Source organism: Lissotriton vulgaris, chromosome 1_1 (genome assembly GCF_964263255.1).
Source record: "Lissotriton vulgaris chromosome 1_1, aLisVul1.2, whole genome shotgun sequence".
NCBI classification, from domain to species: domain Eukaryota; kingdom Metazoa; phylum Chordata; class Amphibia; order Caudata; family Salamandridae; genus Lissotriton; species Lissotriton vulgaris.
In genome coordinates, this window is record NC_141685.1 from 1,878,498,929 (window position 1) to 1,878,522,844 (window position 23,916).

The 23,916-nt window shown below is 43.3% G+C and overlaps 1 protein-coding gene across 2 annotated transcripts in view; it reads left to right on the plus strand.

Moving 5' to 3' along the window:
- CFTR (CF transmembrane conductance regulator) overlaps positions 1-23,916 on the plus strand; it is a 1,194,762-nt gene that overhangs the window by 929,806 nt on the left and 241,040 nt on the right. For both annotated transcript variants that reach the window (XM_086919414.1, XM_086919415.1), the window contains 5 exons: positions 8,639-8,725; positions 12,351-13,083; positions 17,178-17,306; positions 18,414-18,451; positions 20,104-20,369. In XM_086919414.1, coding sequence (XP_086775540.1) covers positions 8,639-8,725; positions 12,351-13,083; positions 17,178-17,306; positions 18,414-18,451; positions 20,104-20,369 — 1,253 coding nt within the window. The remainder of the gene's footprint in view (positions 1-8,638; positions 8,726-12,350; positions 13,084-17,177; positions 17,307-18,413; positions 18,452-20,103; positions 20,370-23,916) is intronic.

Below are 23,916 nucleotides of genomic sequence, written 5' to 3' on the forward strand. Positions count from 1 at the left end.
TGGACAAGATCTTGAATGAACAGAAGTATACCAAATTCAATATCAACAAGGCCGAAAAGACTGCTCTAAGTGCACTCAAAAACAACAAAGAACTGGTGATTAAACCGGCAGATAAGGGCGGAGCCATCGTGGTGCAAGATGTGGGCAAGTACAAGGATGAAATCTACAGACAACTAACAGATGGTGTTAGTTACAAGAAGTTACAAGAAATTACAAGCGGCCCCCTCAAAGGACCTGGCCTTCTAAATTCTCCAGATCACGCAGAGAGGCCAAGACCAAGGTTTCATCACGGAGCACGAATTTCGCTTCCTGAATCAGAGCCACCCCAGACTTCCCACAATATATACCTTACCTAAGATACATAAGAACATGACTGACCCACCAGGTCGGTCGATTATATCCGGGTGCAGTTCAATGTTGGAACCCCTGTGCAAATATATCGAACATTTCTTGAAACCCATCGCCGAAAACACCAAGGCGTACCTACGCGACACCATGCAGACGATAACATGGTGAATAAGCGCCCTTTTGACCCTAACAAGCAGCTACTAGTCACGTGTGACATTGTGTCCCTGTACACGAGTATACCGCAACTAGAAGCATTGGAGGTAGCTGAGAGGGCACTTAACCAAAGAACGGTGCCAGTGCCCGTCCCAACAGATTTCATTATTGATTTGCTTAGAATTGCGATGATGAAAAACTTTTTCATTTTCCAGAATGAGTTTTTCTTGCAAACGAAAGGTGTAGCAATGGGTGCATCTTTCGCCCCGGACCTGGCGATTATATTCATGGACGACTTTAAAAGGAGATGCATATTCAGCGATCGGAACCCATTCAGCAGAACTATGGATTTATGGGTCCGATATATTGACGATGTCCTGATGATTTTGACATGAACCCCATGTAATTTAACTTGTTTCCACATTTGGCTGAACGACCAGCTACACAGTATGCTCTACAGAAAACCGGCCGAACGAAACTCCCTCCTAAAATACGACAGCCATCATCCGAAGGCATTAAGGGACAATTTATTATTTTGGGCGGTTCCTGCGCCTGCGCAGGAATTGCTCAATAAAGACTCATTATATGATAGAATCGCAGACAAATTGCAGATCACCTGCTTGAACGGGGTTACCCTTCGGGATTGATAAAAAGAGCCCGCAAGCGCTTGCACAACCCACGGGAATGCCTGTTACAACCCAAAGACAGGAGTAATTCAACTGATGCAAGGATGATCTGTATGACAACCTTCGCCACACGGAGCCACACTATTAAAAAGATCATCAATAAACACTGGACCCTTATATCAGATGATCTAGAGCAAAATGCCCTCCCTCTCCACTCATACCGAAGAGCCAAGAACATCAGGGACCAAGTAGTCCATTCTTTTCTTGACCCACCCAAACCGACTACTGCGCTCTCACTGTGGAATCTTCCCCCTATTGTAGGGCACCACAGATGTGGATCTTGCAAAGCCTGTGCCACAACTATAAAGAATAAAGTATTTGTACACAAACTACACAAAGTTGCTCTCAAATCACATACGAACTGTAACACAATGAACATAATATATGTGATTCGGTGTCCATGTCACCTGCTGTACGTGGGGCAGACACAGAAAAAAGTTAAAACAAGGATTATGCAACACCACAGTCGGATACAATGTGAGGTACCTGGCGCCCCACTGGTGGAATATTGCAAAAGGCTGAACCACAACCCAGAAAGCTTAAAATGGATTGCCATGGAGAAAGTAATTTTGGGTCCCCGAGGTGGTGACATGAGTACGATCTTGAACATTCGTGAATGCAAATGGATGGCATTCTTTGACTCCATCAACAATGGACTTAACGTATCAGACAGTAGCCATGCCCAATTAGCAATCCTTGGCAGGTAGTACTCTGACTCAACTAGCCAGCAAATATACTCTAACAGTATTGCCCCCTAGGGCCATGACCTGTGCACAGCTGTATAATGTCTATTGATTACCATAGGTTCAAATTGCACCCATCTACACCCCAGTGTTAACTAACGCCGAGAACCTATCGTGTTTGAGATCAAAGTGTTGGAGGCCCATGTCAACAAAGTTCTTTCGGCTCACCTTATCCATGCTAACATCTTGGATCCCACCCAGAATGGGTTCCGTGCTGGACACAGCACGGAGACCGCCCTCCTCTCCATGGCTGAACACCTTCGCACGGTGATGGATGCGGGACAGACAGCAGCGCTCGTCTTATTGGACTTGAGCGCCGCGTTTGATACTGTTTCGCATCCTATCCTGTTGCATCGCCTGGAGGAGATTGGGCTGGGTGGACCTGCCCTCCAGTGGTTCCGGTCTTTCCTAGACGATCGTTTCTTCAGCGTTGCCGTCCCACCGTTCCAGTCCCAATTCCATCCTTTGAAACAGGGGGTGCCGCAAGGATCCTCGCTGAGCCCCACGTTGTTTAACCTCTACGTGAGACCGCTGGCTGAGGTCGTCAAGCAATGGGGCATGACTATGGTCTCATATGCCGACGACACTCAGCTAGCGGTTACGATCAGCGGGGATGCGGACCGGGATGCCCCCAGGTTTCAGAGTGGACTTAGGGCGGTGGCGAGCTGGATGAAGAACAACTGTCTCCAGCTCAACGCTAAGAAAACAGAGATCATGATCGTAGGTAAGAGATCGGAGCTGTGGGGGGACAGGTGGTGGCCTATGGAGCTGGGGCCGGCCCCCCGTCCGGTCACGGAATTAAAGAACTTAGGAGTATGGATGGATCCCTCCCTCAGCTACGTTGGCCACACGAAGAAAATCGCGGCCTGTTGCTTTGGTATCTTACGGTCGCTTCGCCCTGTTTTGAAGTTCTTTGACCATCGCACCAGGCAGCTGATAGTCCAGGCTACAGTGTTATCTCGCCTGGACTATGCCAGCTCTCTTCTGGTAGGGTCCAATGTGGCTGAGGTTACCCGCCTTCAACGCGTCCAGAACGCTGCGGCGAGAGCTATTGTCGGCCTACCCCGTACTTGTTCTGCCTCCAGCACATTGAGATCACTGCACTGGCTGCCTATCAGGGCCAGAATTCAGTTTAAAGTGCTGTGTATGGCGTTCAAGATTCTGAGGGGGGTAGGTCCCCCTATTCTTGCGGACCTTTTGTCTTGGTATGTGCCTACTCGGCCCCTGAGATCCATGGGTCAGGCACTTACTGTGATCCCCCGATACAGGCTGTGTCGGGTCGGTGGCCGTTCTTTCCGGGTCAGAGCAGCCGAGCTCTGGAACTCCCTTCCTGTAGAGTTGCGACTGCTAGATGATCTCTTAGTCTTTCGTAAAGCCTTAAAAACCTTTTTGTTTTAATCAATTCACTTCCCTCCTTTCTGTTGTGTTTCCTGTGGTGTTGCATTTTTACCTGCCATGCGCCTGGACGCCCCTTAGCTGGGGCAGCAGCGCGCATTACAAATGTATGTAACATAACATAACATAACATAACTTCTCGGCTATCTTTATTGGTGGGATACTAGCCCCAGGGACGCCTTCACCCTCATGTCTTAGAGAGGTGCGCACCCCAAACTTTCCCATAATTGCCATCCTGACCTTAAATTATACTACGATGGGGCAAGCCCTGTTATTAATGTAGCCCCTCTGTTTTATTTAGAACTGTAGAACATGTGTAACGTAGCACTGCAGAACCGAGGAACACCTTCACCCTCATGTTAGAGTGGTGCACACACGGTAAATCCAATACAATTTGTCCTTTTGTATATTCTTGCAATATTGTATATATGCGCACCACATTTGTGAAAATATCACCAAATTGTATTAATTGAATTTATAGATGACACAGTCACATCTCTAGCAAGTATTCTTCACCCCTTGTGAGAAGTTGAGTATCTCAATCGAATGCCCAACGATCGAGCCCCATATGTGGTATAGAAGTATACAATATGCTTGATACAGTACATTTAGGCATTGAACTCAGGAACGCTCCCACCCCCTTGTTGGAGAGGTGCACGCTATTTTTTGCATGGTTCATACATGTGTGCATTTAGGCTATTCATTTTAGAGAAGACACGGTCACCTTCTTAATCAGTATTTACTGTCTTCTTTAACCAACGTAGTATTCCCATCCAATGCGCTGTTTTGAGTCTTTCCACCATGTCCCTATGCATTACGCTTCCCGGTTTCCTTTCCCGGCTGACTGCATATCGAGCGGCATCTCTCCAGGACCCAGTCAGGCAACTCCGGCGGCCTGCATTTCAGGTATTTAACCCATCTGCTGGATTTACCTAGCCCAAGCACAATCCTTCGTGCTTAATGATTCTATTGCCCCGTCTGTTTGTTGCCTTACAGATCGTTTTCAAACGGCGGCCTTTTCCCAAGTATGCCAGCGAAGACTTAGCCATCCTGTTTATTTAAGTGAGCACACACAGGGGTTTTTCCTACGTAATTCATTTAATCTGTCTATTTATTCTCATACTGCCCCGTGCAATACATGTTTTTTAATGTCAATTCCTCCGTGTTTCCCTTTCCCTAGTAATTACTGACCCACGCGGCAGCAGGCATTTGTGCCTTAAACCCATCTTCCAGGATCATGAATCCCCATTGATTATTCAATAACACCTACTGTTACTGAAGTGGAAACTGCGCGGCCAGTTCGGAATTGGGGGAAGATTAACATGCCAGAACTCAATAAACTACTGATCAAAACACTTCCGTGTGCTGAACTACCTACTGCTGCACTCAATTGCGCCACCGAATTCTGGCTAACCACTGCAGTCAATACAGCGCTTCCAATAACATCAAAGCCCGCATTTTCACACCATCCCCCTGCTCCATGGTACTCGGAACAACTTAAAAGCCTCCGCTCACATTGTAAGACCTTGGAGCGTAAATGGAGACAAGGCTATTCTCCTTCACGCAAAGCCATATATAAAGAAGCCTTGAAAAAATACCACAACAGTTGTAAAACTGCTAAAGCAGACTACACAAGAAAAACTGTGACGGATGCACAAAACTGCCCAAAGGTGCTATTCTCTGTTGTCAAAAAATTGACTGGTGCTAACTCTACCCCTCCTCCTCCGGCACTTGATGCCACTCAGTGCCAGTCCTTAGCGGATTACTTTATAAATAAAGTTGATCTTATCTATGAAAATTTCACTACACTTCCAGGTACTACGCATACTGCCCCTGACTTAGTCCAGGAATTGGAAAACACCGACACTGACGCAGTAGTCACTACTTGGCAGCCCTTAGATGCCATTTCCTTCCTCTCCTGTCTAAATAGTGTGAGATTGGGCTCCCCACAGGACGCTCTCCCGGCCAAAATACTAAAACAATTAGATCCCCTCACTCATCCCCCCATCATTAAATTACTCAACGCTTCTCTGAGCGAGGCCCATGTCCCACAACCTTGGAAACACGCCATGGTTGTACCGTTATTGAAAAAACTGGGTGCAGATCCTTCAAATCCTGCTAACTTTCGTCCTATATCTTTGTTGCCAATCTTCTCAAAGATACTGGAGAGACATATAAATTCTCAGCTTTCCAAACTGGTTGAAAACACTGGTTTTCTCCATCCTTCCCAGTCGGGCTTTCGGCCTAGGCATTCAACTGAGACAGCCCTCCTGGGGGTGACAGAGAGTCTTAGGCACGGTGTCGATCAGGGAAACACCATGGCGCTCATCCTGCTGGATTTGAGCGCAGCCTTCGACACCGTGTCACATTCCATCCTCATTGACTCCCTGAAATCTCTAGGTGTGGCAGGCCAGGCCTTGGCCTGGCTGGTGTCTTTCCTTAACAACCGAAGCTTCCAAGTGTTTTCTTCCAAAGCAGCCTCCGCCATCTGCCCATCCACCCGTGGCGTCCCCCAGGGCTCAATTCTCAGCCCTTTATTATTTAACATTTACATTAAACCCTTGGCAACTATAGTCGAACAAGCTGGGTTAACCCTGTTTTCCTACGCAGATGACACCCAGATCGTCTTCTCCTTATCAGGGAGAGACGTAAACAACATCTCCGCACTCATGTCGGGCCTCACTCTTGTGGCCGATTGGATGCGGAGAAATTGTCTCAAGCTGAATGGGGAGAAGACCGAGGTGGTCATTCTGGGACAGAACAAACATCTATGGGGTCCCCGCCATTGGCCCATCGAACTGGGAAATGCGCCTACACCATCCACTGCAGTTCGCAACATGGGTGTCATTATTGACGACATGCTAACTATGAGACAACAGGCTACTAAGGTTTCAGCCATCTGCTTTTCAACTTTGCGGTGGCTCCACAAGATTTTGTGGATGCTCCCCCTCTCCTCTCGCAGAACTGTAGTCCAGGCACTTGTAACATCACGCCTGGACTATGATAACATTCTCTATTTGGGTGCAGATAAAGCCACCATACATATGCTGCAGGTGGTGCAAAATGCGGCCGCGCGCCTGCTAAAGAACGTACCCAGACGCACCTCAGCCACTGCCGCCTTGCGTGACCTCCATTGGTTGAACATCCCAGAACGCGTTAAATTCAAGGCACTCTGCTACATGTTCAAGGCTAAGCAGGGCAGCGCCCCAGTATATGTTCAGGGGCTGGTAAAACCCTACAGACCCCTGCGCTCACTAAGGTCATCGGACACTGGCAATTTCACAGTACCAAGATGGAAGCTGACAAAAATGGGAGGCCGCTCCTTTTCTACTCTGGGTCCTAAATACTGGAACTCCCTCCCATTGGCATTAAAATCTGAGACCAACTTACTCCGCTTCCGTAAGGCTCTGAAGACTCTGCTCTTTACTAAGCGTGACCAATAGTCGGCTGAGGCCTCAAGTCAAGGTGACACTCCCTCTTTCTTCTACAGTCTATCCCTGGCGCCGGGAAACCCATTGTGGGTAGCTGTGCGCGATACAAGCTTAAATAAATAAAATAAAATAAATACTATCACTATGCTCTGTAAAAGATGTAATATTTTTGAGAGCTGATTTTTGTCACCTTTAATAATTTGCTGACTTCCTTTGCTATTCTTCCCTTTTGGAGCCGGACGGCCCAACCCTCGATTCTTCTTTCACGGTAAATAGCACTTGCCATATTTTAAATTCACTGTCCAAGTATAAGGAACAGCCACTGACTCTATTCCATTAAACCCTTTAGGTAACCTGGCCCCATCCCCCCCCCACACCACCACCGTCCTGATGAAGACCCCGCCTTAAGGTTTCATAGATACCAAACGTTACTTTTGGGGTCGAAACGTCGACAACCTACCCCTCAACCAGCTTGCGCTACCCACACTGAGGAGACTGATACAATGCACATGTAGCATGGCTTCACGGAAATGTGTTTGGAATATTGACTGCTCTTCCTTTGGTATGCTGGCTCTATGTTGAAGCTAGCATTGATTAATCTAACACACCTTTAGCTATTAAGCAGCGTTGTGCATTTATCTGAACCTTGCACAAACTATCCTTTCACATTCACCTCTCCTATCCTTTCTTTCTTGGGGCATTAATGAAAATCTAGTAACTTTATGATATAATGTATCTCTGCTCACATTGTGATTAAACAGTGTGACCAATTAAGTTCTTATCTCTTTGCATTTATGTATGAATAATCTCAAAAATTGTTTCTTTGAATCTATATGTACTGGGACCCCCTTTTACTGTATCTATCAGTCTGGGGCCCAGGGCCAGAGACCACTTTCGGTGGCGGCTCCTCCGTTAAGGCGGAGTAGCATTGCCTCCCTGCCATAAAGCAGCAAAAGAAAGGAAAAAAATAATTTAATTTTACTTTGTCCTCCTGCTGCAGCAGCTTGCGTGAGGGGGCGGGGCAGGCTGCAGAACAGGGGAGGAGTGCAGAATGGCTGCTTGGTCGGCCCTCTTGGGCCACCTAAAACAGTCAAGTGCATTTTCCCTGTTCTGCATGTAGGCTGCAATATAGCCTGCATAGAGAACATGCCCACCCTTCCAGCCCCTAGGGGAGTGCAGTGCCATAGTGCTCATACCAAACACATCGCTGCATTGCACTGTTGTTATTGGCTGTGGGGAGAGTGGGAACCCTGGTGCTTCCTGCTTTCTGTTTTCCACAAGAAGCCAGGAAGAGGACGCAGGAGAGGTGGCGGCAGCCAGCCGGGAGGTAAGTGTTTTCAAAATCCACCATTCCCCCACCCGCCCACTGCTGCTTTCAGGCAGTAGCCGCGACTGACCACTTTGCCCATGCCTTAAAACGTCACTGGAAAAATGCCATTTGCCCGACCGATGCAAATGCAGTTTTTAATTCTATCAGCGCAATTATTGTGTTTGCAAGGCCAGCATGATGCAGTAGGTAATCGGCACTAAAGTGCAATACATGAACTAATACAAAGACCCGGCAGTCAGCTGCTGAAATGCTAGGGCCTTCCTCTCAGATAAGACACCTTCCCGTCAAAAATGAATTCCACTATAGACGGGCGAGCCGCCGCCGTCTGGTACTGGCCGAACAAGGGTATCAGCAGACCAGTGACTTCATGCAGCGCATCTCTGACACAGTGTCCAACGGGGGAGGAATTGTTACCACAAAAAAACACATTCTGTCCTGGTTACTGAAACATGAGCGCGTGCTAATGCTTCTCTCTATGATCGTGTGTGTAAAGAACTCTGCTTTTCTGGAAGTCTATCACAACTAATCTGATTACCATTTTTTTTTGTTTAGAGCAGTTTACAAAGACGCCGAATTGTACCTTCTGGATTCTCCCTTTGGCTACTTAGACATGTTCACCGAAAAGGAAATATTTGAAAGGTATCTCCTCTGTGTTTCTTGCTTTGCTCTGCATTTACAGTGCGCGCTGCGTGTCTGTTGCATGTCAAATAGTTATTGCACAGCGCGTCTTGTATGGGAGGTACATGGGTGTCAGGCCAGGGGCACTGAATGCAGGTGTGCCTATGTGTCTTAGATGGAGATCTAAAGGAGAAGTAACAATGACGAGGCCTTCATTAGTCTGGAAGCATTTACTGTGCCGTGAAGGTCAACTTCGAGTGCCAAAGTGCTATTAATTATTTTAGCATGGAGAGCTGTGTTTCCCATTCCTTTGTCTGATTGAAAATTTTGGGTATTTTGCCATGGCAACTAGTGACAGTGTTGCAGGGATACATGTGGGTGAAGAAGGCCACTGTATTCTAGCGCTTTTCTAACACATCTGTAAAGGAAGCTGTGCTTGATTTACAAAGTAAAGCATAGCTATCCCGAAGTATGCATCACCGGCGCGGAATGTACATTCAAGGCTCCTAGGTGAGAGAAAAGACGCCATGGCCCGCACCAGCACTTTGAAAGTTATTCCAGCAGCACATCAGAGGGGATGGGGTCCTTGTACACCGCACACGCCTGGGGGGCAGGTAAAGACTATTGGAGGGAGAGAGAGCACTGCAATACACCGGCCCTTCCGAACTTGTGGTTCCTCCCTTCATTTAGAAACAAAGGAACCGCTCGGCATGGTCAGTGACTGGCTGCCGCCCCCTCCCTATGTCCACACCACCCCCGGACACATGAACATGAGACCTGGTTATCTTTGGAAGGCGGGAGGTCACAAGACCTCCCGGCCGTATTTATTAAGGTATAAAATTAATAAATTTTTTAATTGCATGATAATCAGTTTATACAAAAATCAGCAGGACATTAGATACAATATTGTCAACAGGTGTGAGAGACTATCCTTAACAGAAACTCTAATACAGATTGTTTCCTAACCGAGTCTAAAATCCTCATCTTGATTTTTGTATCTAACATTTCTGGCCATATGGCAAGGTCGCTAACCGGTGTCAGATCCTACTAGCTGCGCCTTACCTAGAGATGTGCGCATGCGCAGCCGGGCCTGGTAATTACCCGGTCTACGCCGTGAACTCCCTTACTCTGCGTCATCCGGTGACGTCATAAGTATGCGCGCGCGTGGCCCCGAGCGCGGGGCACGACCGGTGTGGGGGAGCGTCCAGGGCACAAGAGGGCCACCTGGGCGCTCCCCGCTTCTTTGTTTGCGAGGGGCCCGGAGGGGGGTGGCTATGCCCTCCACCCAGCCCCTCCTGCGGCACGCCCCCCCCAACCCGGATGTCATTCAATGCCATCCGGGTCAGGGAGGGCGCCAGCCAATCGGTGGTAGGGCGCGCCCCAGAAGACACGCCCCACCACCGAGAGGCACGGAGGAGGGGGCGGTCGCCGCACAGCCATGCGGGCGGGGGGGCCAAAAGCCCCCCCTTTTCATTTTCAACAGCAGAGCACGAGCTCCTCTGACATAAAACTTTGCACTTTTTACTGAGATCTCACTTGAGGATTTAGTTAATAATTGCTGCTAGATCACTGGCCCAGGAGGAAGGATATGTACATACGCCAAACCTCCCGCCGGCATCACATGAACTCTTGTCATGGTAGAGTTCAATCGAAACCCATAGCAGTTCTGAAAAAATAAAAATAGAAAAGGTTAACAGATAACGGTACAGTGGAAACCTATCTTCCTGTGCTGCCATGTCTTAGACATGTTGCACCCCTTTAATACTGTATGAAAGGACAGTGGTCCTTGAAATTCCCTGCTTTCCATATATAGACAGTGAATGGATAATGTAGCGCATGGTAAATTCCAAACCTGCAAGATGGCAGAATTAATCCTGGAACTACTGTCAAACTATTTAGAACTTCCCAAGAACTAGAAACTCAGCTATGATACAAGCTATGCCTTGGAGACGTGTGGGTATCAAATTGTGACTTGCACCTCAAGAGAGCTGCATGTGTACTAAACAGATTAGCTGACCCTTATAGTTCCGTGGTAATAAACACTGTGAATACTATCACTATACCTCCAAAAATATATCACGTTTACTATCTTTTACTAACATTTCTCCATAGCCTGGTGTAAGGCAAGGGTTTTATCACCTTAGATGCGCGAAAACATCCCTCCCCAGTGCTGCGCTGTCCATTGGAACTAGTGCTGAATGGACGCCCAATGGTCGTGCGCAGCACTGGGGAGGTAGTGCTGCCGTCGGCCAACGCCCCGACGCAGCACTTAAGAGGTTAGATTTCCTTCCCCAAAACAATACTTTAAAGACGTTTTCGATTTATGAACATTGTTGTTGTTCTTATACAGGGCAGGAAACTAGCTCATATTTGTACAACTAAATTGTATAGATTACAGCAAATTCCTCTATGAATGTTGTGATGTTGGAAGTTATGTAACTGTTCTGGCCATGTTTTTGCACTCATAACATTAAACCAGATCTGTAATATGATTTCATTGATTTGAAGGTTGTGAAGATTAATGGAAACCCATATTGGCTCATACACAAATCTTAATTGTCCTTGTTTTCAGAAGAAAGTAATTTGCAAAGTGCGTGCATAGGAGCTACGTTTTGAATTTTGCAGGTAATATGGAGGATTGCCAGTCAAAAGTATAGGGTGCTGTTATGTATCACAAAGAGATATCTCCCAGTAGACAAACAATTTCTCCTATACTTCTGCAAATTAGCTGTTGTAAGTGTCAAACATTGGAAAGACACTCTGCCAGTAAAGAATACAAGGCCAGTGCTTTATGGTCTGGCTTGACAGCATAGCTGACACCAGACAATTATGTGAACATTAATAGCGGGGGACTTTGGTTCTGCCCACATGCTGGGAGCCAGGAGTATATTTTGATTAGGAAGAAATTGTGTGCCTCCACAAAAAGTGCTTGCTCTACACCAACTGTGATCATTATGTTTACCCACCTGCCTAAGCTTCACTGTTCAAAGGCACACACATTACATTGGAATGTTATCATGGTGTCTTAGATAACTAGATAATTTATGTTCTTTGCCTATAGCAGCAGCACAAATGCGAGGAGGGCAGTCATTAATCTACGTGGATTTTTAGATCTGGCTTGACAGTGCAACTGTCAACTGACATTTTATCATATCCCAATATTATTCTACAGTTATTTGCTTTCACACAAATACATATCCATTTTCATGCTGCATACTTGTTATACAGTCAATGACCATACAGCATTCCTTTAAAGCTAGGCATATTGGCCTTGTCAATGCTTGTTTTTGTATTTTGTACTAGTGATTAGCCTACCTTTAAAAGTAAACCTTTATTAATGGAAACAATGTCCAACATGCACTAGAATTTAATTGAGTAAGAATTGAGAAATTCTCTTTGAGTGACATGATCAGTGTTTTTATACAATATGTAGTGATGCGATGTGTATATTTGATTCCCTCCAATGCACTTCTTACTAATAGGAAATGCTACCTGAATTCTGCTGGTAAGTTCAAATTCCTGTTATGCCAGCTTTTGTAACAGTGAAATTGGTTGAATTAAACTGAAATATTTAACAGACTTAGAACAAATAAATGCGACTAATCGAAATTACAACATAGAAATAACAATTTGTTTCTTTGTTCAGCTGTGTTTGCAAGTTAATGGCCAACAAAACCAGAATCCTGGTCACCTCAAAACTGGAACAGCTGAAGAAAGCTGACAAGATATTGATACTGCATGAAGGCAGTAGTTATTTCTATGGGACATTTTCTGAACTGCAAAACCAACGTCCCGATTTTAGCTCCCATCTGATGGGGTTTGAATCTTTTGACCACTTCAGCCCAGAGAGAAGAAACTCAATACTTACAGAGACCCTCCGACGATGCTCTGTTGACGGGGATGCAGCACTTTTAAGAAACGAGGTCAGAAAAATGTCTTTCAAGCAAACAACTGATTTCAATGAGAAAAGGAAAAACTCAATCATTAATACGCGAAAATCTAGCCGAAAATTCTCCATTGTGCAGAAGGGTCCACCACAAATGAGCGACATAGAAGAGGAAGACCAACTGGAGCCACCTCCAAGGAAGTTGTCACTTGTACCTGATTCTGAGCAAGGGGAGGTCATTCTGCCACGCAGCAACATCTTAACTACCGGGCCCACTTTTCCAGGGCGGAGAAGGCAGTCTGTTCTGAACCTGATGACCCGCACATCCATTTCTCAAGGTCAAAGCATGTACAAAAAAGGAAGTGTGTCCATACGGAAAATGTCCATGGCCCCACAATCCCAAATTGCCTCTGACATGGACATCTACTCCAGGCGGTTGTCGCACGACAGTGTCCTGGAACTCAGTGAAGAGATAAACGAAGAAGATCTGAAGGTTTGCACTTCTTAATAAGCTTTTAAAGTCCATCTCTTTTTCTCTTGAACTTTACATATGTTGTATACCACTGTGGCTTCTCCAATTGACCATTGCCAATTAATATGCATTTACAAAGAATTATAACTTACATACAATTCCAAATTAATTCAAGGAAATGAGTTCTATAATGAGCTAAATGTGACTATTTCACTTTGTAAAACAATTAAGTGATTTAATCTGAGATTGTTTTGATTTTGGTGAAATTGCCTTATTACATTTTGAGTAAATATGTTTATACTTCAAGGTAGTTTACTGGCAAACTCCAAACACTTGAGCTGCTGTATTATGCATAGTGCCCCGGCGCATGCAGCACCATCGCTATTTTAAGAGTACATTCCCTAATTTTCATGGGGGTGAGTCGTGCATTACTTTCTTAAGGTAGGCTCCTGAATCTCCTCAAAAATGTACTACTGATTTGCAGTGACAAGCAAAAACATTGGTGTACATGAATGGGTAGATTAGATATGAACAGGCACATTGCATACCGTGCATGTATCTACAGAAAATGCAAAATGTATTTTGTGAGTGCTCAATGTAATTGTCTCTAAATACTTGCTGCATCTCTGAATGAGCCTAAGAAAAAGTTCCTTTAGGCAATGTGCACCGTAGAAGCAGATGTAGATTAAAAATACCTAAAAAACCTACTTTTTGACATTTACCTTGTTTCAGGGATTCTGTTTGAGAACAGAACTATCACAGAACATCAGTATGTAGGGAGTGAGTCACCATACCATATCAGTACCTATGTCCCCGAATCCTGACTAGATCATAGTGCCTAACCTGCCCACCTAACCTTTCCAGAGTAACAGGTAAGTTGGCGCCCTAGAACACAACACTCTAGTCTCCTCAGAAAACCATGGTAGGAGGTCATCACATTTAATTTTCTCACTCATGCATGTACATAATAAACAGAAATGAGACAGGAAACAGTTTACAAGATTTATTGAAACTATTGTGCTCTATTATGAAGCAACTGTGTTGCAACTAGAAAACATGCACAACTTAGCAATGTAATTAGCATCACTAATAAACCATACACAATGAAAATACCTATCATGAATTTTGTTGCATCTGCCTAAGGCTAGCCTCCGGATAATATAACAAAGAGTCTGGGATGGCACCAGGCTGCAGACCTGGAATTTGCTGTTAGCTGTTCCGCATTTCAGATGCTCATCCTGGGATCTTTCCTCTGCTAGAAATCTCTCATCTCTGTTTTCAAAATGGCAAATCTGGGCTTATATGATAAGACATGCCCAACCCAAAAAGAGCAGCTGTATCTCTTCTATTGTTTCCAGGTGTTGCAGCCTATTTCTACAATAACAGTGCGGCTCAAAACAAGCATGTTACTTTGTAATATGTGCAAAGCAAAAGCAGCTTACAATGTGCTTAGCACGTGCAGTTAGGCTAAAAAAGGGCAAAACCACACTGGCTCTATAGGGAATTCACGACAACCTGAACAATCTTAACTACCTCCAAATCCCCCGAACAGAGAAAGGATATTTTCACAACATTTGACAGACTCTGCCCTCTCTTTTTTTATTTGTCTCACTCGTCTTTTTCACCCTGGGTTTCCCTTTCCTAGCTCCCTAGCTCCCTCCTCTCTCAACACTTGTTGTTTTTGATACTTTCAAAGGACACATCCGGTTTGATTCTTTCTCTGGTTAATTTGTGAGACTACTAGTTTTTGATCACTGTGAATTGTAAATAGCACTGCCACTCTGTAGTGTAGAGTAAGAATACATAGACATGTATATACAAATATGTGCTCTTCATTAGTGAACACTACATCACAGTGCATGAACAGTCCACAAAGCAGATACCTCTCTTATTACTCATTGACTTTATGCTTGTCTTTGACAGTGTAGACTGATCTGCTGCCTTTTGGATAGGTTTGTGCTATAAAAATACTGCACATGTACATAGATACATCCTATTTCATTTCTATTTCACCATACTTATAAAACACATGGCTACCCGATACCGGGCTTCTTAGCACTAGGGAAAAGAACAGCGAGGGAAGAAAAACAGAAACAAACTGTGGAAGAGTCCTTTTTTGCTGCTTACTAAAATTCAAAAAGTTGTACAAATGCATTTGGTTTTATTTGTGAATATATACTAAGTTATCAATATATCAACAACTAAATATCATGATGCCAGAATATTGTAGCAAGAATATAACAAGAAAATGAGTGTGAAGTTGACCATATATAGGTAAATATAGATTTGCTATACTTACCTCCACATATATATATGTACCATGACAATATACGTATATATATATATCTATATATATATATCCAACAATTGCCCAAACCAGTTCTGGATGCACTCGACATGCTGTTAAAACCATCCGGTTTATTAAATCATGCCAACCAACAGAATTATTCCGGTCTTTAAAAGTACATATGCCCACGCGTTTCAAAGCATGCTAGAGCGCTCTGGGAGACTTTCTATCAGCTGTCTTTGAAGAAGAAGTGAAGACTTTGAAACACGTCGACATATGTACTTTTAAAGACCAGAATAATTCACAAAATGGCCTTTACCGATGCATGTACCTGTTTTGAAATTTGCATTAAAGGAAATCACAATTTTTTGCAATTCCCTTAATTGCGGCTGCAGGTAGGGAATCACAAATTGCTATTCACTAAATGCAATGCATCATGCATTTGCAAATTGCATTTTCACAATTTGGAATAGAAAATGACCATCAACTTCAAGTTGAAAAATGCAAAAAAGGCATTTTTGAATGTACATTGTGGTGCACATATTTCAATCAACAGAAGAGTGTCAGACAAAATCAGACAGCCAAATAAGGGATGAAACAAAAAGCCAATATGTAAAGATAAATAAGATAGTAAATTATACCAGTTTAAAGTTCTGAAATTTAAAGAACAGGTAGAGTGCACGTGCTTAGTGTGGAAAAAGGACCCTCAGGCACCAACTGTAAAAGTCGGTAGCCAGTTGTCTTCATTGGGTCCCCTAGGATTGAAAAAGAAACACAAGTGGTGTTTGAAAAAGTGATTTAAAAAGAGTGTGGGCTACTCATCAACCAATGATTTTATTGAGAAGGTAGCTCTAACTCCAATAAAAACAGTGAGAAAACAATGGACTAATAATTGGTTGAGTGAGCTTGAACCAATAAGTCCTTACAAAAGTGACAGATAAACAAAGATGGTCAACATGTTTCTGCTAAGGAGCCCAGAGTCAGCTCAGCATTCATCAGGACCAAAGCACTCATTCATACTCCTTGGTGGGCACTCACTAAGGTGTCCAAACCTAAGGTGTAGAAAAGGAGAAACAGATACAACCTGTTGACTGTACAGGTTCCTAAGATGGATGAATCTCCATAAGGTCTCACCCCATTAAGGGAGACTGGTATTTTTTAAAAGTCCGTATACGAACATCATGGGCTGGCGGAGGGGGGAACCTTCACGCTCGGTAAACTTGCTCCGATGCGACTACCCGCTGAAAGACCTATTCGGATCACAGCCGCCGCCCGTCTCAATATGTCATATGTCTGCACCACAAGTACATGCCTACCCTTTCTGGGGGGTGCATCAGGGTTGCCTTTTGGCCCCCTTGCACCTTTCACATTGCAAACGCAATTTGCAAGTACCTATTTGGTACTCGTAAATTGCGCATGTAATCCCATTCATTCCTACGGGCCTTTAGGCCGATAGGAATGAATGGAAAGCAATTACTTAATTGCGAATCGCAATTTGTGGGTCGTAATTAAGAAATGAGTAGGAATTGCAATTTGTTTTGCGATTCCTACATGCGTAAGGATTTGCCATTCCTTAAAAATCGCAATTCAGGAATTGCAAATCCTTACTTTGATGCATGTGGCCCCAGATGTCTAAAGGTTTGGTGTGAAGGAATCAATGCAGAGAAATGTATTAAGGAGGTCAGTAAAGCAAGGTATTTTTTGATCATGATTTAATAACCAAAAAGCTGAGTAATTGCACAGTGACCATTTGGACTGCCCAAAGTATTAATGGAAAACAAATATTCTATGTAATAGTTTAACATATTTTGTGTGTTCTCTTTTGTAGGAATGCTTTATGGAGGACAGAGACACTGCCACAATGACTACCACGTGGAGCACATACCTTAGATATGCATCGTCCCACAAGAACCTGGTTTTCATTCTCATTTTATGTGTGGTTATATTTTTAATTGAGGTAAACTAACTTTTCCATAGTGAGTAGGTATGGGAACTGTTCGGATACATAAGCATTAGGGTCCTAAAAGGCCACCGAGGAGCTGTTATGACATAACAGTACACCAGAAAGCCGGTGTGTGATTTGTAAATGTTACCAGACACTTGATAAGGTATAATTGAAACGTGGTACACATTATTTGATATGTTTTTTATTGCATCGATTAACTTCATTTGGTAAAACATGTGCAAAATATGTAATTTTCTAAAACTAGAAAACTGCTTTTTGAAAGCAATAAATTGAATACTTTGAAATAGCATTGCTAAACTTTAGTGATAATAATAACAGAAAATATTTCATTGATGTAAGGCAGTTTACACTGTTGTACAGACATAATTCGACAAAACCTCCATAAACGTACACGCACACAAACAAGCACGCACGCACACGCGCACACACACACACACTCTCTCTTTCTCTGAAGAATTAGATGTGGGAGTAAAGCGGGTGCTGAAGAAGATTACAAAGAAATGGAAATAAGAAAGCAAATAACATCTTTTTTCCGAAGGTTTCTTTTACTCTCAGCAACGTAGGGTAAGTGTAAAAAAAACACAGTCAAACTAGAGTTATGGTTAGAAATTTAATCAGAAAACTCTATAAAATGTCCTAGTTGTAGTTCACTCTGTAATCTATAACTCTCACACCACCCATGCAAACCATAACACATACACCATATGCAGTGCTCATCATTACTGCTACTATCAATAACATCCACAAATGTTTAGCCCCACAGGAAATATAGATATGCTTCTTCATATTATTTATGAGTAAATCTAGCTTTTTAAGGCATACCGCAGTATTAATGTCTACGATGCTATGTATTGCTAGTCAGAGTAAATTACATTGTATTATTGATGACATCACTGTTGACATTTTACGTTATAGTATAACATGACTGATTCCTGATCCACTTTGCACAATTTGTTATGTGCTATAACGTAACATGCCTATGTATAGTGTGTGGGGCAATAAAGGTGCATTACTGGCCATGTGCAGTTCATCAAAATTCACAAAGCCGTTTTATTCCATTGACTGACTGATTGTTAACTGCATGTGCTTTCTTTACAGGTCGGCGCCTCCCTGGTTGGACTCAAACTCATTCAAGAGTAAGTAATGCCACATTTTCTTTATTTTAAAGGGTGGTCATATTGATTAAGATTATATAGGTATATTACTACATCAATCAAGAAATTGTTAATTATACTGTAACCATAGTTCAATATTTTAACCTTAAATACATAGATATAACTAAATGACAATAGTAACATGAAAAGCTTTAGAGTAGATATGTATTAAATTAAACAGAAATGTAACATTACAGACATTATGAGCTAGTCATGTTGTATTAGAATAAATACAGTCACAAATCAGCAATGTAATCTTTATCTTGTAGCTGCTGCAAGAACAATAAAGGATTAGCATACAAAAGGTGTCGTAAAAAAAGCAAACATAAAGGAGGGCTCCAATAACATATACATCTAGATAAAAGAGCAAATTATGTATGGAGTTGAAAAATGGGCAATAATAAAATAAATTAAAAAGACAAAGTAAAAGATTTTAAGGTGGTTTATGAACGGCATCATGTGACAGTAGATTGAGTATACATAAGTTTAGATGACTCAAAATGTTAAAATTATTATTGCCATATATAGTAACGGTGTGGGCTCTATCAGGTCTTTAATGTGCATAATTCCCATTCCACCAGGATAATTATGATAATTTAGACGTGTCTTTTGGACATGAGGTAATTTGTTGAGATAGAATAGCAATTAACAGATCAGTTATCCTATGTATTTATATTCCTTAATGTTTCTGCTGGGGTTCCATAAGAACAAGAGAACCTGCAAATGCATTTAGGAAGACAAGAACAAGAGCTGAAATAGTTGATTAATCCTACAGCACATTAAAGAGCAATGTAAACGCATACAGGGCAACACTGACTCCGAATATGTATTTGGTATCCAGGACAATCCAGTAAAAGCCTTGTCAATGCCTTTACTATGTAGTGCCAATCAAAAGTTGCATTATAGGTATAGTGTACCTAAATTGTAAAAACAATTTAAAGGCTATGGATTTTATACTTCAGCTAAGAAAATCCAGCCATTTCTTCTTGAATCCCAAATTGAATTATAAGGCCTTAGCAGGTCATAACCAATTTAATTGGGGTCCTATCCAAGCAAGGGGCTGAGAGAGAACAGTGGTCCCTCTCGCAACTGCTGTCAGTACGCACCTGCATACAACCCCATGTTGTGTGCAATCTGTTTAGATCCCTTTACCCCAGTAGTACCCAGAAGCTGACCTGTTGTGTCAGGGAAGCACTGACATCTGCAGCTCATGGTCATTTTAAATAGAAGCTTACAATGGGCGAGGCTGTAAAATGGAGGCGTGTTCACATCAGCGGTCCACACGCAGGAGGTCCAAGAGCAAACATGAAGGGGGAGGGCGGGTTATGAGTCAGAAAGGAATTTGGTGATTAACGAGGCTGTGCCATTGACATTATACAGATAATAAAGTCTCCGGCCTCACTGTCTAAGTTGTCATTAGCTCTCCGTGGGGAAAACACCACCACTTTTGTTACAGAAAGGCTAGAGCTGGTAATAACTTGAACGTTCTGTACAGTGTTAGTATTGTTAACCACTGCTTTTCCTTTTTGAAGATGTCTGTTTAGTTTGGTGATGTTAACAAACCTATTCATACAAACCATGAAAGCAGAAACATTCTGGCAAGTGCCTTATAACATGTTTTCCTTACTCCTTAGGCATGCAAAACAAACAAACAGTTCAGTAGCAAATGGAAACACCAGCAACAGTGACCCAGACACCTTGACAGTCCTGTTCACAAGCACAAGCTCCTATTACCTATTTTACATCTACGTGGGCGTGGCAGACACCCTGCTTGCACTGGGAATCTTCAGAGGTCTGCCCCTTGTGCATACCCTTATAACAGTTTCCAAAGTGCTGCACAAACAAATGCTGCATGCTATTCTTCATGCCCCTATGTCCACTCTGAACACTTTAAAACCAGGTGAGTCACTATAATGATTGTTGATTTACCAAGTGTATTGCTCATGCTGTGAGCCTTGATGGTTGAACATTTGTCCCTTCCTCAGCCCCCAGGAGGTTCATATTTGCTTTAGAGATGCTGAGGAAGGGTAAGGAGTGTCATCTACAGAATGGAAGCAGATGTCATAGACTTTCGTTTCCCGCTGCTGCCACTGAGCCCAAGGTATCAAAGGCAGTGTTATGTGATACCAGAAAGTAAGCGAAGAGCAGCACCTCCTCTCCGAGGCACTCCTAATTGCTGTCCGTGATATCTATTGGGTTGGAGGTTTTATATTTTGCTGGTACCTGCTGTCATTCGCCTGTTCATGACCTGGCTGTTCGAGCAGTAGCGGACCCCCCTCCCCCAAGCGCCTTGAGACCCTCCGGGTGAGTAGTGCGCTATATAAATGTTTTTGATTGATTGATTGATTTGTTATGATATTGGCAAAAGATTGTTAACATCTCAAATTTGGAGCTATTCAGTTTCATGTGAAACTGCTCTTTCTCTCAGGTTGTTCCTCATTCATGCATAAATACCAAACCCTAACAGATTGGATGTAGCCCACAAGACAATCCAAGGTAACAAAGTATATGAAAGCGTTTATACTATTGCTTGCTTTCAGTCTCCAAGCTCCATGCATCAAAAGTAAACTGTGATGTGGTCTGCCCTTGGCATTGTGAACTGGTGATTTCATTTTTAGGACTAGTGCTAAACCGATTTCCTCACATACTAATCTTTAGCGCAGCTATCTACAAATTAGCTGAATCCACCCAAAATGCAACATCTGTGCTTTCTCGATTTCAATACCTTTTGCCAACAAAGTTCCATGCCACACAGGCATAATTATGCCAGCTACATTTCTTTAATAAAAAATGTTCATCATTCCGTTACAGAAATAATTGTTTAATTGACAGTATACTGTCACCTATTGTTAGAAATCGGGGTAACTAGCTGGCAGAGGGTTGCACTCTGTACAAGTAGGGGCCTTTCTTTGTAGTCAGGATAAGGGAGTTACACACCCAGATAACCCATGCTCACCCCTATGTAGCTTGGCAAGAGCAGTCAGGCTTATCTCAGAGGCAATGTGTAAAGTATGTGTGCGTAACACACAGTAACACAACTACAAACGGACACCACACCAGTTCAGAACAATAATGTTTCTTTATTTAAACCAAACAAGACCAAAATGACAAAATCCAACATACACAACTCAAAATATGACTTTTAAAAGGTTTTAAGCAATTCTGTCTCGAGATCTCTATGGATGCGGTGATCTTACACATCAGTTGTGCTGCATGCAGGAGAAGTGATGCATCAAATCCGAGCTGTAGAGGGAATTGATGCGTTAAAATCCAATACCGTTCTGGTCTGCTGGTGATGCGTCGGAAAAACCTGGCATACAGGTGCGATGCGTGGGATTTTAGACACAGTGGGAATCGAACCGGCTATGGTAAACAGGCGCTGTGTTGAATTCTTCAGTTGAGGTCCCACTTTGCATCAATTATGTCAGCCACACAACAGGGCCGGCGTTGGAGAGTCAGTGCTGGGTCTCAGACTTGGAGACACAGTGCACTGAACTTAGGCTGCAGCAGTTTGTTCGGCCGCTGACAGATGCTGCGTCTATTTCTTTGGCCGCAAGGCGGTATGTGGAAATTTCTTCCGTACGACCATGCTGCATTAGAAAAACAGGCACTGGAAGGGAGATGCTGTGGTTTTGTTGGTTTCAAGCAGGTCTTTGCAGCAGGAACAACCTCCAAGGGCCCAGCACTGGATTTGGCACCACACAGCAGGTCAGAAATTCCAACAGTGGAGTTCAGGGATGCTGCAGATCAAGTCTTTGATGGCCCTGATACTTCTTAACAGGAGGCAAGCACACACACACCCTTGGAAAAACTTCACAAGCAAGATACAAAGCAAAGTCCAATCATTTTAATCTCCAAAGCAGAAGCAGCAACTGCAGGCCAACCCAGCATAGCAATACACAGCAAAGGGGAAGTACTCCTCCTCACAGCTCTCCTCCTTGACAGAGGTTCTTCTTGATCCAAAAGTAGGCATCCTTTAAATGATTGTCTTTGTAATGCACAAGTCCTTCTCCTGCCTTGTCGTGGCTCCAGACACACTACAGGTGGTGGGGTCAGGTTTGGGGGAGGCCAGGCACAGCCCAATTCAGGTGCAGAGGACAGCTCCTCCCACCACTCTAGCTCAGGAAGGCCCATTAGCCTGGTGATGGGACATTAGGATACGCATGGCAGACCTCAACTTTCTTTATGTAACTGTCTAGAATGAATGCACAAAGAAGCACATGTCAGTCTAAAACAGGAATTGAATCCAAAGGCAGGCAGAGGTGCGGGATGGTTAAACAAGAAAAATGCATTTTCAAACACACAATTTAAAAACCATGTTTACTAAAGGATGTGTTTTCAAATTCTGAGCTCAGAGAGCCCAAACTCCGAATCTCTAGCTGTTCCCAATTAAAAATTACAGTTGTAAAATGTTACAAGGCAGGTTCAATGATAGCCTATGGGAGAGTTAATCATTGCAACAGTGAAAAACGAAATTGACTGTGTTTCACTATCAGGACATGTAAAATACACCAGTACATGTCCTACCTTTTGCATACACTGCACCCTGCCCATGGGGGCACCATGGAACTACCTTAAGGGTGCCTTACATGGAGTAAAGAGGAAGGTTAGGGCCCGGCAAGTGGGTGCATTTGCCAGGTGGACATGGCTGTCTAAAACTGCATTCTCAGACACTGCACTGGTAGGCCTGAGACAGTTTTACAGAGCTACTCATGTGGGTGGCACAACCAGTGCTGCAGACCCACTAGTAGCATTTGATTTACAGGCCCTGGGCACACATAGTGCACTTTAGTAGGGACTTACCGATAAAACAAATATGCCAATCAGTGATAACCAATAACAATTGCAATTTACACAGAGAGCATATGCACTTTAGCACTGATCAGCTGTGGTATGGTGCCCAGAGTCCTAAAGCCAACAAAAGCAGGTCAGAAAAATTTGAGGCAAAAAGTCACGGGATACACCTGCAAACAGGGCCAGGTCCAATAGCTATTACACAAATGTTCACTTTTCAATCTGATGGTGGGAAATGCACAAGCACATTCATGACTAGAGGCAGTAGTGCATGTGAGCACTTTTTGTATGTTCTCTTACGTGCCTCTGTGAATTTGCCCCAAAAAGAACCACTGCCTATTAGTAAAAGTGAAAGGAGAGCACAGTTTCTATTTGTACTAATTGTATATGGATTTAGTTCTAAAATCCCCTTTTATTTCTATTTTAAATGTATGGATCTGATTCACAAAGACATGCAAATAAAATAATTTTCTTTTGCATTTTCTGTTGCATTTTCTTATGTGCTTTTGTGAATTTGCCCCAGTTTCAGTAAGCATCCTCAACAATTTACTGTCTGTACCCATGATTGGCAGACATGCCTTTCATGGGAACAAATCTGCCGTCAACACACACTCTCATTGTAATATTACATTCCTTGGTGCTAATATAATGAA